Source organism: Diachasma alloeum, unplaced genomic scaffold (assembly GCF_001412515.2).
Source record: "Diachasma alloeum isolate Michigan unplaced genomic scaffold, Dall2.0 Dall_scaffold_00294, whole genome shotgun sequence".
NCBI classification, from domain to species: Eukaryota; Metazoa; Arthropoda; class Insecta; order Hymenoptera; family Braconidae; genus Diachasma; species Diachasma alloeum.
In genome coordinates this window covers 704,861-720,399 of record NW_021680433.1, presented here as the reverse complement: position 1 = coordinate 720,399, position 15,539 = coordinate 704,861, and the positions used below count along the sequence as shown (strand labels likewise).

At 36.5% G+C, this 15,539-nt stretch overlaps 2 protein-coding genes across 2 annotated transcripts in view; one reads left to right on the top strand and one right to left on the bottom strand.

Annotated features, from left to right (window-relative positions):
- LOC107039120 overlaps positions 1 to 15,539 on the bottom strand; it is a 163,919-nt gene that overhangs the window by 81,771 nt on the left and 66,609 nt on the right. The window lies entirely within an intron of this gene.
- On the top strand, positions 8,764 to 15,427 carry LOC107039169. The gene is made up of 4 exons (XM_015258655.1): positions 8,764 to 8,912; positions 11,749 to 11,804; positions 13,258 to 13,381; positions 15,119 to 15,427. The coding sequence occupies exons 1-4, from the start codon at positions 8,795 to 8,797 to the stop codon at positions 15,199 to 15,201; spliced, it is 381 nt and encodes a 126-aa protein (XP_015114141.1). The 5' UTR covers positions 8,764 to 8,794; the 3' UTR covers positions 15,202 to 15,427.

Here is a 15,539-nt window from a genome sequence, read left to right as displayed (position 1 = left end):
CTGAATCATCCTGCAGTTTTTCGGATCCGATCTGCTGGATCAGAACTTGGTAAGTTCTCATCAGGAATCATCGGATCAGTCGGACCTTACAAAAACCTGATCAAGTTCTGATCGTGCTTCAGGTGGGCCTGAAGCAATTTCCACTCGGGTTCCCTTAGATAGGAGGTACATGCACCAGCTACCCTACTTTGATTGATTGAAACCAGAATTGAGAAAATTATCAAAGAAATAGGAAATTTCAATTACCTACTAAGAGCGTTCCTCACCTTAATATTTTTAGTCCGCGTGTTTCATAAACTTTCAACTCGATTAAACCCAGGAAAAAAATGCTATACCAGCTTCCCCTGTTACCCGTAATTTTTCAATATAGAGAGTGAAATAATGTGCAGCGAAGAGGGAAAGAGGTGGAAATGCTGTGAAAATCTTTAGAATTCTTTCCCAGCGAACGAATGAGCTGCAATCTTCTCCTGACATTTTAATCAACCGTAGGCAACAAGTTACACCTCGGAAAAATAGGATTAACTCTTTCATGCGATGAGCGAGCAGATGGTGAAGAATAAATCGGAAAATTGTTGGAGGCATGTGACCAGTCGAAGTGGCGGGAAACCGACGTTCGTGTGGCGGGGAAAAAAATGAATGGTGGTTCTTATTATTGAGGACTTGAATGGTCTCAGCGAGTTAAAATGAGGAATAAAATACCAGCGAATAACGGACAATATTCTCACACATTCAACGGCTGTGTTTATACTCTGTGCTGTGAGCTGAGAGAATTTCTTTTTCCGCCTTTTTTCTCACAGTTGTTGAGAGTTGGTGGGCTTGATGAAACAACCATGGAGAAAATTTTTTCACACCGAGATTTTTCGTGATGCATTTAATTTCCAACACGGAGAAAAAAAGTTTTTGTTTTGACGGCGATTATTTTTAAAAAGAAATTATTAAATAACAACTAGGTTAAATTTCTATTTTCCTCAATATCTCAAAAATCACTGCACCGATTTCCATTTTTCTTCTTTCAAAATACTCATCTGGATGGCCTCTATGTAAATGAATTAAAATCAAGCGATGCAATTGCGTCCCGTCACCAAGGACGGGTACGCTACTGTCATATACGCGAGTCAACTTGCCCCTGCACCCCCCAAATATATTTACGCTTTTTTTGCATTGTTTATTACATCCCAGGACATTTTAGATTTCATAAATGGTTTCATCCATTATTCGAGTCCCTATTGTAATTTTTTCAAATTTTATGGACAATAGTTTACTGAGAAAATTTTTTCATGAATCAGGGGTTGGGATTTTCGTTGATCCATTTCTCTAAACCCTCTAAGCGGAGATTATAGTGGGAAAGCTGGTATCACTGCTACTGACGTCGGATAAGTGTAGGGAGTTGACTGTGTAGTCTGACGTAACACCGATATTCAAAAGTAATTGGTGAATTCTATACGCGCCGTTTACCGAAGTTTGAATACCCGTGACTACAATACTATCCAAACGGAGTCAAGTGCAACTTTTGTTATGATCTTTGATTCTTAATTTCTCGCTTGATATCCTTGTTTACAAACAAAAATGTTCGGATTTCGATTTGATGGCAAACATTTCACTTTGCCTCAGGTTTCCCCATTATTTAGGCAAAGTATGTGTTGACCACAGCATTTTTTCAGGATGAATCACCCCGAAAAAAAATTTGCAGAAGAACACAAGCTCAAGACGAGCGTTACTCTCTATATAATGAACTGCAGGATTAAAGATATGTCATTACAAAAATGTGTGAAATCTCCCCAAAAACAAAAACAAATTTTTGCAAAAAAAACAGCCAAGAACGGGTCCGAGCGGTCTGTTTACAAAAAGTGGTGAAATCACGAATGCATAGAAGCACTGAATACATAGAGGTTCTGAATCCAACTAAGGAAAACCGACGAAAAAAATGGAAATTATGAAAATAAAGTAATAAAAACCAGTTAATAAAAATTCCAAATCAACCAACTTGGCGTGCAATTCAATTTGATTTTTTCTTCTTTCAAAATACTCGTCTCGACGGTTTCTATCTAGATCAATAAAAATATCTACACTCATTCACACAAAATTTTCGAGATATTTCCGTTTTTTTAAAATTTTCTCATTCTTGTACGCCCGATAACTTCAGAAAGAATGGGGACTGCAATTTGGAATTTAGCACCATTATAGCTCTTACAATCCCGAAGGTTGTTATTTTGGACAGGCGCAAACGGCCGACTAGTGTGAGCATTAATTTTAAATTTAAAAAAAAGATAATCACTTCAATCTCTTTCAATAAACTCTCACTGAACACCCCGTTAAATCTGAACTGATTAAGTCACCCTAATAGTCCATACTACACCGTATAAAAAACAAATTCAAAAAAGGTTTTCGCTTCAGTAATTGGTCATTGGAATTCATTCCACCGAAAATATTTCGGTCTGCCGGAGCTCCCCAAAAACCACAACCGTATCAATTAAAACTAATTAACAAAACTCGTGAATCCACGGAAAACTGGCACAATCGATTATGCCAATGCTCTCCTGCCCTGAGTTCACCCTCAAACACAGTGTGTGGTCATTGCAACAGCAACAATATGCAAACCCGATGCAGGAGTTAATGTTTAATTGATTGAGTTCATCCAGAGTAACGAACACAATGAAATTGATGATATTCTCGATCTAATTAACATCGATAATCACAGAGGGAACGAATGGTGATAAAATTGATTGAATAAATCCTCGAACTTCGTCACAATCACGAATATAAACAAACAACACAATATCGGCAGCACCACAACAACAACAAAATTAACGGGAATTGAATGGAACATTTGTTTAACAAAAAAGTCGAGCAACTAAGTTGGAATACATCACGTTATTCATATTTTATGTCTTCATTCGATCCGTCTGATGTCCGCCGGATGCAAGACATCATACATGACTGTTGGACGCGTTACACTTGTGCCGAGAAGTTTAAAAAAAAAAACGATGAAGCCCTAGGCATTGTCGCGTGCGTCTGCGAAACTCTTTACAACCGGAAGACACGCTCTGTGATCTCTATTGCGCAACATCATTCCTCTCGTTGTTGTTTTACTGCCCATTATCTCTAATCCGAGTATTTTTTTTCAAACAGGGAATTGGCGGGTAAGTTTCCCGCCAAGTCATCGCGAGGGAATTTCCTCGAACCGTTGATTCAATTGTAAAAAGCAATTTATCGTGATTTTTCCGTTTACGGTATTTGAAGATGCAATTCTTACGCGGGTTGAATCGGTTTATGGTGCTTGACGGGTATTTTTCTTTTGCGGGGAGAATGGGGTTTGTAATGGCTAGTTGAGTTCGAGAAAGGAGGAGTGGAATTGTGGGATACTGGACGATTTTGCCCCACTATGTTGAGGCTTTTGTGAGGTAAATGATCATACGCACGTGTAGCTGCGGTGAACACATCATTAGTCGAATATTTCTATTGAGATGAGTGTAAAGATGCGATGTTTAAATTAGATATCAAAAAGTAAAAAGTTAAGAATAAGAATTCACTTGTATTAATCATGATAATCACTATTTTTTAATAAATAATCGTCCAAAAACGTAGAAAGTCCCATTTAAACTTTGTGAGACCCTTGTAGCCCTTTTGAACCTTATGGCCCTTTTGACCCTAAAGGCCTCAAGGGTCCGCAGGGTCGCAAAGGTCTCCCCGTTACCTCTTCTTGTATCATCAAATAGACTTTTATAATCAAATAAGGGATTTTGGCCCTCTTGATCCTTGTAAACTTGGTGTCCGCTGAGACCCTTGTGGCCCTTTTGACCCTAAAGGCCTCAAGGGGCCGCAGGGTCGCAAAGGTCTCCCCGTTACCTCTTCTTGTAACATCAAATTGACTTATAATCAAATAAGGGATTTTGATACTCTTGACCCTTGTAACCTTGGTGTACTCTGAGATCTTTAAAGCCCTTTTGATCCTAAAGGCCCCAAGGATCCGCAGGGTCACAAAGGTCTCCTCCGTTACCCCTTCGTGTAACATCAAATAGACTTTTATAATCAAATAAAGGATTTTGAGCCTCTTGACCCTTGTAACCTTGGTGTACCCTGAGAGGCTTGTAGCCCTTGTGACCCTAAAGGCCTCAAAAATCCTCAGGGTTACAAAGGTCCCCCCCGTTACTCCTTCTTGTAACATCAAATAGATTTATAATCAAATAAGGGATTTTGACTCTCTTGACCCTTGTAACCTTGGTGTACCCTGAGACCCTTGTAGCCTTTTGAATCCTAAAGACACTAACGGTGCGCAGGGTTACAGAGCCTTGATCATAATTGAATAATTAAACCTTGTAATTGACCTTGTGTTCCATAATTAGACTGCTCATCTTACATAAATCGAAAATTTTCTCAGCTACTCAGCCAGATAGACTACACCAGTACCCCCGCCCTCATCCAATTCAATTCAAAAATTAATTGTCAATTAACTTCAGAGTGTTTTTCCAAGTTGAAAAGTTTCTCCGATGAAGAAACGAATTAAATTCCCATTTGAAAGCACCAAAAGTCAGTAGCACACTCATAGACAGGTAAAACTGTTGGACGTAAGTAAAGTTTAATTAAACCCCTTCTCCATTCCCCAACACCAAAAGACACTGTGCGCTCGGACGATTGGGGTAGAATAGATTGGGACGGTATAGGGGTTGTCTACGCGTTTGTCGAGAACTCGGTTGAACAATATTATCGCGCGTACAGCAACTGCTGGTGATTTTCAACTGGAACAGTAGGGCGTAAACGAGAATGGAGGAGGAGGATAAAAAGGAGTGGAGGAGTTCTTCTTGGAGTTGCTGATAGCAACTTCAAACTTAATGAAACATTTTCTTGTCTGAATTAATTGCCATGCAAATGAATTTCTCCTGTTGGGAGATTAAATGTATTTTGGTATCAGGTTGTTGCTTGGTTTTTGGGATGATTGACTGGTTTTTGTGGAATTCACCAAAAAAAGATTCTTTTATTTTTATTTAAGGCATTTTAAACCCTTTGGTTGACTCCGCCATCTACCCTCTACCTAACCTTGCGGCTGTGGTCGACTTGCTACACTGTACCGCATTTGCTCCCGCGAGAGACGGAGCAAACCACAGAAAACCTCTGTCGGTACAGTCGATTCCTCTATTAGGGAGGGAAATGTAACTTTGCGCCCGCCGGAACGGAAATGTATTTATGCTGTGTGACAGATTTATTACAATCGTGTTTGGTTTGAGAGTTTCTTGAGTGACTGAGGGTGGCCTGTGTAAAGAACAGTGAGATCCTTTTTTGGGAGAAAGGATGTATTCGCTAGGAATGAGTGCGAGTGAGAGGACATTTTTGAAATAGACAAGGAATAGAGTGTTTTGGCCGAATGAGGGAATGACGAAAGAATCAGTTGTAATCGGATGAATGTCGCGTGAAGATGTAGAGCAATTTAGCTCTTTTGACTATGTATCTTTATTAATTCGATTTTAATTTAAATATACGTTCATTTATTCCAATAAAATATCCTGTGTTATCATGATTATGATCCTACACTGATAAGAATTGATTACTGCAGTAAGAGTACAATTAGAATCATCATGAAAACGTACATCTATCAATTAGTAACACGCATACAATTCAAATTCAAATGAAGTATGATGAAACAAAGCAAGTGGAAAGAACGCTCGTCAAGATATTGATTGAAGCCGAAACAACCACCACAATTTTTGGTGGGCAGATCACACATGGAGACTACTCCTACTTTGGCTAATTCAGGTGAGAAAGACTACTATTTCTATTGAATTCGAATGGCTCGGAAAGTCTTGTGACGTCTGTCGAAAAATGCATTAAAATACGTTTTTCATCATTAATTTTCGTCATGAACCACCCAATATGTGGAAATTTTTACAAACGAATATCTGTCCCATGAGTCAAATGGAAAACGCACATATAAGGGTCAAGCGAGTGAGAATAGATCATGTCCTTAAATGAAGTCTCAATTAAAATTTCATTTTTGATAAATCCGGTTATAAAAGGGTTTATCCGGTCGCTCCCACTTTCTTCTAGATTTCAAATAGAAGTTCTTGAAATTCTCTTCGCTTTCCGATTAGCTAGATTGTATTGCATTTTCGTATCAACTGTTTTTTCTATGCAGAAAAGGGAAAAAATTGTCGATTTTTCATTCTAGTAATAAAAGTCTACAGTATAAAATCCCCCGAAAGTATTGGATTTTCAACATGATTTTTATTGCCAAAAATTCATGTCCAGCCATGAAAATGTTGTGTGTCAAATAAAAAATCTCATAAAATTGTAAAAACGGCCAAAAATGAAAACATTACTTCCGCAATAATGACATAAAATCCTCTTATTGAAGATATAAAACACGGAAAATATGAAAAACCAGAAAAACTGACAAAAGATAATTTTTTCAACAAATGAACTCACATTGTAGGGATTTCCCTTCACAAGCCTTTATAAATTTCAATCGGATTATTCACGTACAATAGATAGAATACGTGCACTTTCACCTGATCATCTAAAACGAGATGAATGCACAGGGGTAAAAGCTCCACTGATGGAAGCTCTGCTGCATTGAGCAGAGGGTTGAGCAGAAAAAAATATACGGGTAAAAAAAAGGACGGAGAATTTCCGGTCTGTGTAGACCCGGAAAAAACTATGGGTGGTAAAACCATTTGCCGTGCCCCAGGTTGACAAATATATGCACGTGAAGCTGAAATTGCAGACCACATGCTGGATTATCCCGAGAAAAAAAATACTGAAAACATGGGGAGTACTTTATTGCGTTAATCTGTAGTAATTTATGACATTAATGTGGCATCAGTGAACAGTGTATAGGGGCCGTTCCGCTAAATATTGTACGAGATCTGGCCTCAAAATTTTTGATATTTTTTTTTTGGTTGTTCTCAATACTTATGTATAGAAAAGATGACTTTTTCGTCGGGGGTTTTTAATTTTCAATTTTTTCCTCTATCTCGCAGATTAAAGGAGCAAAATGGATAGCCATATTGAATTTCTTTCATTGTTGAGTTTTAAAAGTTCAATGTTTTTGGAAGAAAAGAAAAGAAAATTGGAAAAATCATCAGCCTTCGTTAATAATGACTTGATGACTACTGAGAGATAATTCAATGAGGTTTTCCATGCAAATCTATTTAACGTGGCAACTGCACCACTGTAGCTGGACGGAGAAACACGTCAAATTCAAAGTACATTAATCAACATGTTATATTATCCAAGGGTATAACAGAAGGATGATCGATGATGTTGCGTGGTCACAGTGCATTTACCAGCATCGCGTGTTACTTGTTAATGCAACTGAGGGAATCATAGTGCAAGTCTACAATCCCGTGGAAATGCGCAGCCGTGCCCGCGAGATAATCGTTTTTCGAGGAGGCAATACCCACGAGTTTGACAATAACTCAAGATGATGTGATGGGTTGGTAAAGCACGGGTTTCTGACACCAACACGGTTTTTTTTTGTTTCTGAATGGAAGCAAATTGTACACTGTTGGAAATTTTCGTCAGACTTTTCCGTGCCAAATTCCGAAAATTTTTATCGTGGTCAAGTTCCACTGAAATTTCAGGAAATCGTGTCATTGAAAAATGAAATATTTCATTGAAATTCTGTTCAAACTACGAAAGATTACACTGATTACAAATGATTACAGTGATTACAAATGACTACCACTTGATTACCAAAACTTGATTAAAAATATGGTAATCATGTGATTACAATCAATACATTGATTTCACTGGGATTACAATTGATTACATCAGCGAGTGACACCATGATTACGCATGGGTGGTATGTATGGGTGGTATGTTTGTCGGCATGTGTGTGCGAATTTGTCGGAAAATTTTTATAAATCTTCACTGAAAAAGGACTAAAGTTGAAGCTAAAAATCTGACATTTCGTCACATAATTGGTACTACTATTTCAGCTCAATCGGTCAAGTACTTTCTGAGATACAGCAATTTCTCAAAAATCGTTTTTTCTCAATATCTCAAAAACTTCGTGACTGAATTGAAGTTTTTTATGTCAAAATACTTCTTGTGATAATATAAATCAAATCGAATCACAATATTGCTATGTAACTAGGAACAGCGTGGTAATAATCGGCATTTTTCGTTTTTATGAGAAAATTATTCTGTGCACGATAACTCCCGAAAAAAATTAGATAGCATGTTGAAATTTGGTGAGATTGTAGCTCTTATGATATTACAGGATGGGATTGTGTGTAGGTGAAATCGGACAAGTGGTTTAGAAGATATTCAACTTTTTGTGAAAAACTGTTTTGTTCAATATCTCCCAAACTTCTTGTCTGACTGTTTTTTTTTTCAAAATACCTGTCTTGTTTCTTCAATGGTAAATGTTTTTAAGCCCTATCCATGAGCTTCGAACAATATGTAATCCATACTTTATATTTATGAATTTTCTACTTTTTGTAAAAATCGGCTGTTCCAACAAAACGAGAACAAAATCGTCCGAATTCATTGAATGGTGGCGTAAAAAAATTCTTTGGAGATTTTTTTGACTGAGTTTGAAGATTATCACAATGTCAACGATATGAAGTTCTCAAGGTCGAAAAAGTTGACGAGGTTCTATATTTTCATCTTCTCTTATTCTACGTGTAAAGAAATTCCTAAAGTTGCGAGACTGAAATACTCCATTTATTGTCAGTGCGATAGTTTATGCGGAAGTGACAGGAAAATATTTCTGTCGGTATAAATATTGATGAGTTGCCCTGGCACCTGTCGTTGTAAGTATTTTCAAACTTTGAATAAAGCTGAATCTTGATATAAAATGGCGAAGTTAGTCCATGTTATAATCCTGGGTATTCTCACAATTATCAACGTGGCAAATTGTGGAGACAGTAGAGTGGGATCAGTCAGGAAATACGTGAATATTTGCGGAAACAAACGTATACCAATACTAAATTGCACATCAGAAATTTGTTCTCATCACAGAGAAAAAAAAGTTTTCATTTGCAGAGACATGTCACTGATTTTCATGAATCTGTCAGAAATTATTGATGCTACTGGACACTGACTAGAATGACCCTGATCATCAGTGATTTTTATCACTGAAATTTGGAGATAGATTCTTAAAAATTAGAGATGACCCTGAAAAATAGTAACATTACCGAGGGACTATTCACAGGCGTAATCGTGGTGTCACTCGCTGATGTAATCATTTGTAATCCCAGTAAAATCAATGTAATCAATGTAATCACATGATTACCATATTTGTAATCAAGTTTTGGTAATCAAGTGGTAATTATTTATATGCACTGCAATCATTTGTAATCAGTGTAATCTTTCGTAGTTGCTCTTAGTGAGACCGTGAATTTTGTTTTTGAATTTTCGAGCGCGCCATTTCTACCAACGGTAAGTCTCAGAGATCCCTGGATCAATTTTTCTTGGAATCCCAGATGTTTATGGTTCAGAACCTTGCCTAGCCTATGCGTTTCGCAGAGAGCATTTGTCTGTAGAAAATTGATTTACCAGAGGTAAAATTTCTTCTTATTCTGGAGACCCAACGACTGAATTATCTTTGAATCATCTGCTGGTAAGTTTCATTCTCCATCAATGGTAGATATTCAGTAAAATTATTTTGCTGATAGCACTTATAAATGCCCAAATTTATAGATGGAGTGATGGAGACTGCATTCCTCTGTTGTAACCCTGCGCCCCTCCTGTCTCATTTCTTTGCAGGTTCTAATAATTAATTATTCCATTAATTTCATATTTAATAAGAGACCATTTTTGTAATTTCAATGATTACAGGTGTTTGGTAATCACAGAATGTAATCGACGAAATCATTTGTAATTATGTAATCACATTCTGTGCTCTTGGTAATCACGGTTATCACATAGACAATGGCAATCAGTGTAATCAGTTCCGTAATCCTGGGTAAACGATTACATTTTGTAATCGCGGTGTCACCCAATTCGCCTGTGAATAGCCCTTCGAACATTACGCTGAACATTAGAGATCAGTCCCAGAAAATCAGTGACATTACTCTGAAAATTAGTGAAGGTGTCCCTAAAAATTAGTGATGATACCACTGGAAAATAGTAATAATGTCTCAGAAACTTGGTGACAAAATCACTGAATTTTTAAATTTTGCACTCACTGAATTTCGCAGTCACGAATTTCTAATAATTGGGGATACATTCCTGAAAATCAAAACTTTTTTTACTCTGCGATGGAAAACGATAAGTGTAAATGAACTCTTCCTCAGTATATTCTACGCTACCAGAAGTTTTTTTGAAATTTGAGTATAAGCTGCTTTTGAATTTTCAGTGCTGTGAATTTGATTTCAATTTGCGATCAAGTCATTCATAGAATTTTTTGTTCATCTTGAAACTTAATTTTTCACGTTTGGCGATCATTGTGATTTTAAGGACAGCTTAAATTCTCAAACTCATTGTAAAAATTTAGCATTACATTCGATTGAATTTCTGATAGATTGACATGATGACCTGAATTGTCACAATTTACAATAATTTTCATTATTATATGGATACGTAAATTGTAATTTTACTGACTGAATTTCACTAATTTTCATTCGGATATATATCAATATATAAATCCATATATTCTAAAGAGTATATAGAATAATCCCCCTAAACCAGATAGGCTATATTAAACGAGGGTTAATTTACATTCATCGTTTTGTGTGTTGAAGATAACCCTCGAATGTTCGTGATCGGGTAGACTATTGCTTTCTCTGGTATTTTACAAAAATTCGGAAGCACAAAAGTTGACTATACATTAAAATTTTTTTATTCTCCAATCTTTTCTTTCTTTTTTCAATAAATATATTAGAGCCATGGGATTCCAAGCCAGCTACGTCTACATCATGAATCCTGGGTTATGCTAAGAGCTGGTGAGGTTAGATTAACCCATTCCGGTGCTAAGCGTCTCCCCACTTTTCGTCATATTATAGTGGAGGGCGTGCGCCACCGGGCATTCCAAATGGCACACTGATACACTGAGACGCCCCCCTCTCTCTTCACACTTATACGTGTTGTGATCTTGGCACCGCAATGGGTTCAGACCTCATTGCTCGTACTGGAAAACAATTTAATTTCAAAGGTATAGCTCTAAATTGTAAATTATTAAATTAATTTCGCATTTAGAAGAAAGGCGTAGGTGGGTCAAAATACAGCACTCATATCCATATGAGCACTTATATAAAAAGATAGGTGACTCACTAGAAATCCCGGAAAAAATAGACCAAGAGAAATTTTCAAGATGGGTGAGTTCTAGCATGTTTTAGGTGCGTGGACTTTTTTTCTGGTCTATTTTCTTCGCCTTTGCCTTATAAAGGTTTGCAATTAAATAGGTGTAACCTAGCTCATAGAAAATGGCTGTAGAAACACGGCTCACACTTTAGACCCCTCGAATTTCTGACGCCCAATTTTTTCCTACATTTTGCAATATTTTTCCCGTCTTTTACTAGAAGAGACGCACACAATAAGACCCAAAACCTCAAATCCATCCGAAGTTGCACTTCTATAGTGTTACTAAAAATACTGTAGAGAATGCAATAAGTCGATGAAACATTCCAAAATTTGCCGTGAAAAATTCTCAATGATAACGTAGTTACTTGCGAGTGTTATTTCCTTTTACCCTCGAGTTCTGGTGAACATTTGCGATAGTTTAATACACGACGCGTTTATAAAATTCAGGGGTAATTTTCAACGATTTTCTTTTGTGTAAAACAATTTATAAAGAAAATTTAAATCCAGGCCTGGCAAGAACAGCATCGGCTTTGTATGAATGCATATTGGAAAGCTCTGGGATTGTGAGTAATATATACTTCTATCTACACTATTAAAAATTTTTGGTGGAATTTTTCGGCACACGTTTTGTAAATTTTTATGGAATTTAATTACCACTGAGATTTCAAGGAATTTGGGCAGTGAAAATTCAGAATTTCGTGGAAAATCAAAGAGAACTGTAAATTTCAGTTCCATTTTTCCCTCAAAATGAATAGAAAACCAGAAAATTCCAGTAAATATATTCTTGAATTTTTTGGGCAGTGACACTGAACCCAATTTAGGGGGGAAAAACATGAAATTCCAGATTTCACTGAAAATTCAATGTAATTTAGCACTAAAGATTCATATTAGATTGGAAATTCAAATAAATTAAGAAATTCTCGTCTTTATACTGCTTAAAATTCTGGAATTTCACTGAATTTTCAGTGAAACCTGAAATTTTATGATTTTTTCCCACTAAATCGCATTCAGTGTCACTGTCCTGAAAATTAGTCGTCAATTGTCCATGAAATTTCATTTTCTTTCTAACAGTGTACTTTAAATTTCCGAAATTCTAGAATTCCATTGACAATAAATGTGTAGCAAAATACGGTTTTAAATGTCGGAAATTATGTCATTCTAAAAACACTACAATCTTTTAGACACTTTAATTAAAAAAGTCGTTTTTTTTATTTTTCCGGTCAGCCATTCAGTGGCAATTAATAGAAAACTACGTGCTGCGGGGTTTCATATCGTGACCAATTTACACTGAGAGAAAAACGACAAAGTTCTCAAACAAGTTTTACTTGTGCCAAGAAAAGTTTTTTGAAAATTATCAAAAAAGGATTTTTTTGTGCCAAACATGCAGAGAGTGCGCCGTAATGAAATATTTTTGTCGCAAAAATAGATTGTTAAAAAAAATTGCATCCTCTGTGTACGCACGAAATGACATTTCTAGCACTACTTCTTTGTTATCCGATACTCCCATACGTATTTTGCTCCCGAAAAATCTTTGTTTTATGCGAAACAAGGGATAGTAGTTCGTCGTTTCGACTGTCCAATAATCACAGACAAGAAATGAACCCTTAAATGAAACAATAATAATGATATGGTAGCAATCTTGTAACTTACGGATAAAATATTTATTGATAAATTTTCCTCTATATAAGATATTCTGAAAAGGCACCGTCTGGGGGGAATGATCCGCCTCTTGAGCCAAATATTTCGTTGCTGTCGAAAGCGGAAGAATTATTCATGTTTAAGACTTTCAAATACGAACCAAACAAATTCTTTTTTGGCAATTTTCAACTAGCGATTTTGTTGGCCCAAACAAGACTTGTTTGACAACGTGTTTATTTTTCTCAGTGTACACGGAGACAAATATCCAATAAAAATTACGTATCTTTTCCGTAATTCCGGAGCGAAAGGTGGTTGTCGAATTATCACTTTTAACCTTATAATAAATAATCAGGGATGTACTCTCTATATCATTCACAGTTTGATGGAGTGCGAGGTCGAGTGAATGTCGATCGATTCAGAAAAATAATTCAGAAAATAAGTGATCCTAGTGTACAGAATCAGGTTTCTCCTATCGTGGTGAATTTCAAGAAGTGTGTAAAAGGTAAAGTGTGAAAATATAATTGAACAAAATGATCTGCATCTGCACCACCATCTTTATTTTCTAACGGCAGGCAGATGCCCTCCGGAGTCAATGTAAAATGAAATACAATGAAAAATCTTGAAAAATTTTGAATCTAAATGACTGGCTTTTTTTCAAATATCGAAAGAAATATTTTAATATTTTTGCTTCCAAATAGAAGTTTCGTAATAAATTGACGAATTCTCATCTTCACGATTGCATTTGATGACTGCATTGGGTGGCACGTCTTTTCAACTATGCGATATTTCAACTACGACATTTGAATTGAAATTTTCAACCCCAACATATCAACTAATTTTTGTGAAATTACTATATTTTTGAGAATTAGCTGAGATTTTTTTATTTTCATTGTTTTTACGCTTTGCTTTTCAACAGACAACGTGATGCAACTCAATTTAATAACTGAGCTAATAGATTAATGATTAATATCGGACAAAGATTCAATTAGTTTTTATATTAACAATCCTAAGAGATAAATAATTTAGTATTAATAGTTTTTTTTAGAATTACCCATGCTTTATTTTCAAAGGCTGTTTTCCATTTTATATTGAGATGCATTGAATGATTCCACGCAGACAGTTTTCAATATCGTCCAATGTATTTTTGCGATTAACGATTCTCTTGATTCTCGCGTCATGATCTCTGTAAGCCTTTCGTTTTTTTGGAGGGGGCTGGCCGCCATTAGTTTGCGTCCATCTGAGTTCCATTGCAGCCTCTTCGTCCTTAAGGGGTAACGGAACCGACCACAAAAAGACGTTTACCAAAAACAAGTTTTCTTGGATTCTATGCAATGAGAATCAATGAAACTTTTTCCCCGTATTGAAAGTAGCGGAACGCGTCGCTCTCTTCGCATGCTTTTTTTATTTATGCAAAAAAAATTGCAAATTATTTAACGTCAAGGACCAGGGCAAGGCCGACGCCATTTTATTTATAGGAATCTGCCAAGTCATGGTAGAAAAACCGATTTTTTGTAGATTTTTCTTAGCCGATAGCTATTTTCATGAGAAGAGAGCGATCGAGTGAGGTCCAAGACAGATTTTGAATATAAAAACGTACTTTTGTTGCGTAATTTTCGTAAAAACTTGTCTATGATGATTGGGTGGTATCCAGGAGGTAACATGTCCTTTACAGGGTACCAATTGTAAGAGGGAAGTACTTTTACGCGTCAGAAGATGATGTAGAATGTTTCCATACCATTATTTGCTTTTATTATTGGCTTTTGTACTTTTCACGTATAAAATCAAAAAAACCACGGGAACCTGCAATACCGATAGGGGGAACCCCTAACCTCTACGTGCGACGGGTTCCGTTACTCCTTAAGGGCTTCAATGAATCGATCCATTGGAACGTGGGATACTTGGAGACGTATGTTGATGCCGTTATACCGTTTACCGCTTGATAACAATTCCACATATCAATTTCGATTTGGGGGGGGGGGGGGTTCGGTATCGACGTACTTTGGGTCCGATCCATGTTTCCATGGCGATCCATGGCATGTATTTAAATCTGAGCAGTTGACATGTCATAGTTGAAATGTGATAAGTTGAAAAAGTGTTAGTTAAACAGGCGGTAGTTGAAATGTCGTAGTTGAAATGTCGCCTAGTTGAAAAGACAGAGATTCCTGCATTGCATCACACAGTTTTTTAATCAAATTTTCAGCAAGAATTCTTCATTCGATCCCTCGAATTATTATTGCAGGGCGACGTTTCAGTACTGCAGACAACCTAATTATGGCGCTGTATAGATGCAATTTTGATCCAGACATCCTGTACAAGTTTTGAATAGACCATTTCCAGCATTTCCATTCATCAAGGAAGGGTGACACGACTTATCAACTGAACAATATTTCAACTGCGACATTTCAACTGCAACAGCAGTCAGAAATCACAATCAGCAGTCAGTGCACCTCAGTTGAAATGTCCTAGTTGATATGTCGCAGTTCGAATGTCGTCCAGTTGATAACTGGTGCAACCCAAGGAAGACAATGTAAAATTCAATGTGAGAGTTGCGATGCTAATCAACTAAATTATAAAAATATTGTAATGAATAATGACTTTTGTTGAATAATTATTTTCCCACCTAAACCAACAAACAGTTGATTCAAAAAAGTTTCTGAAAT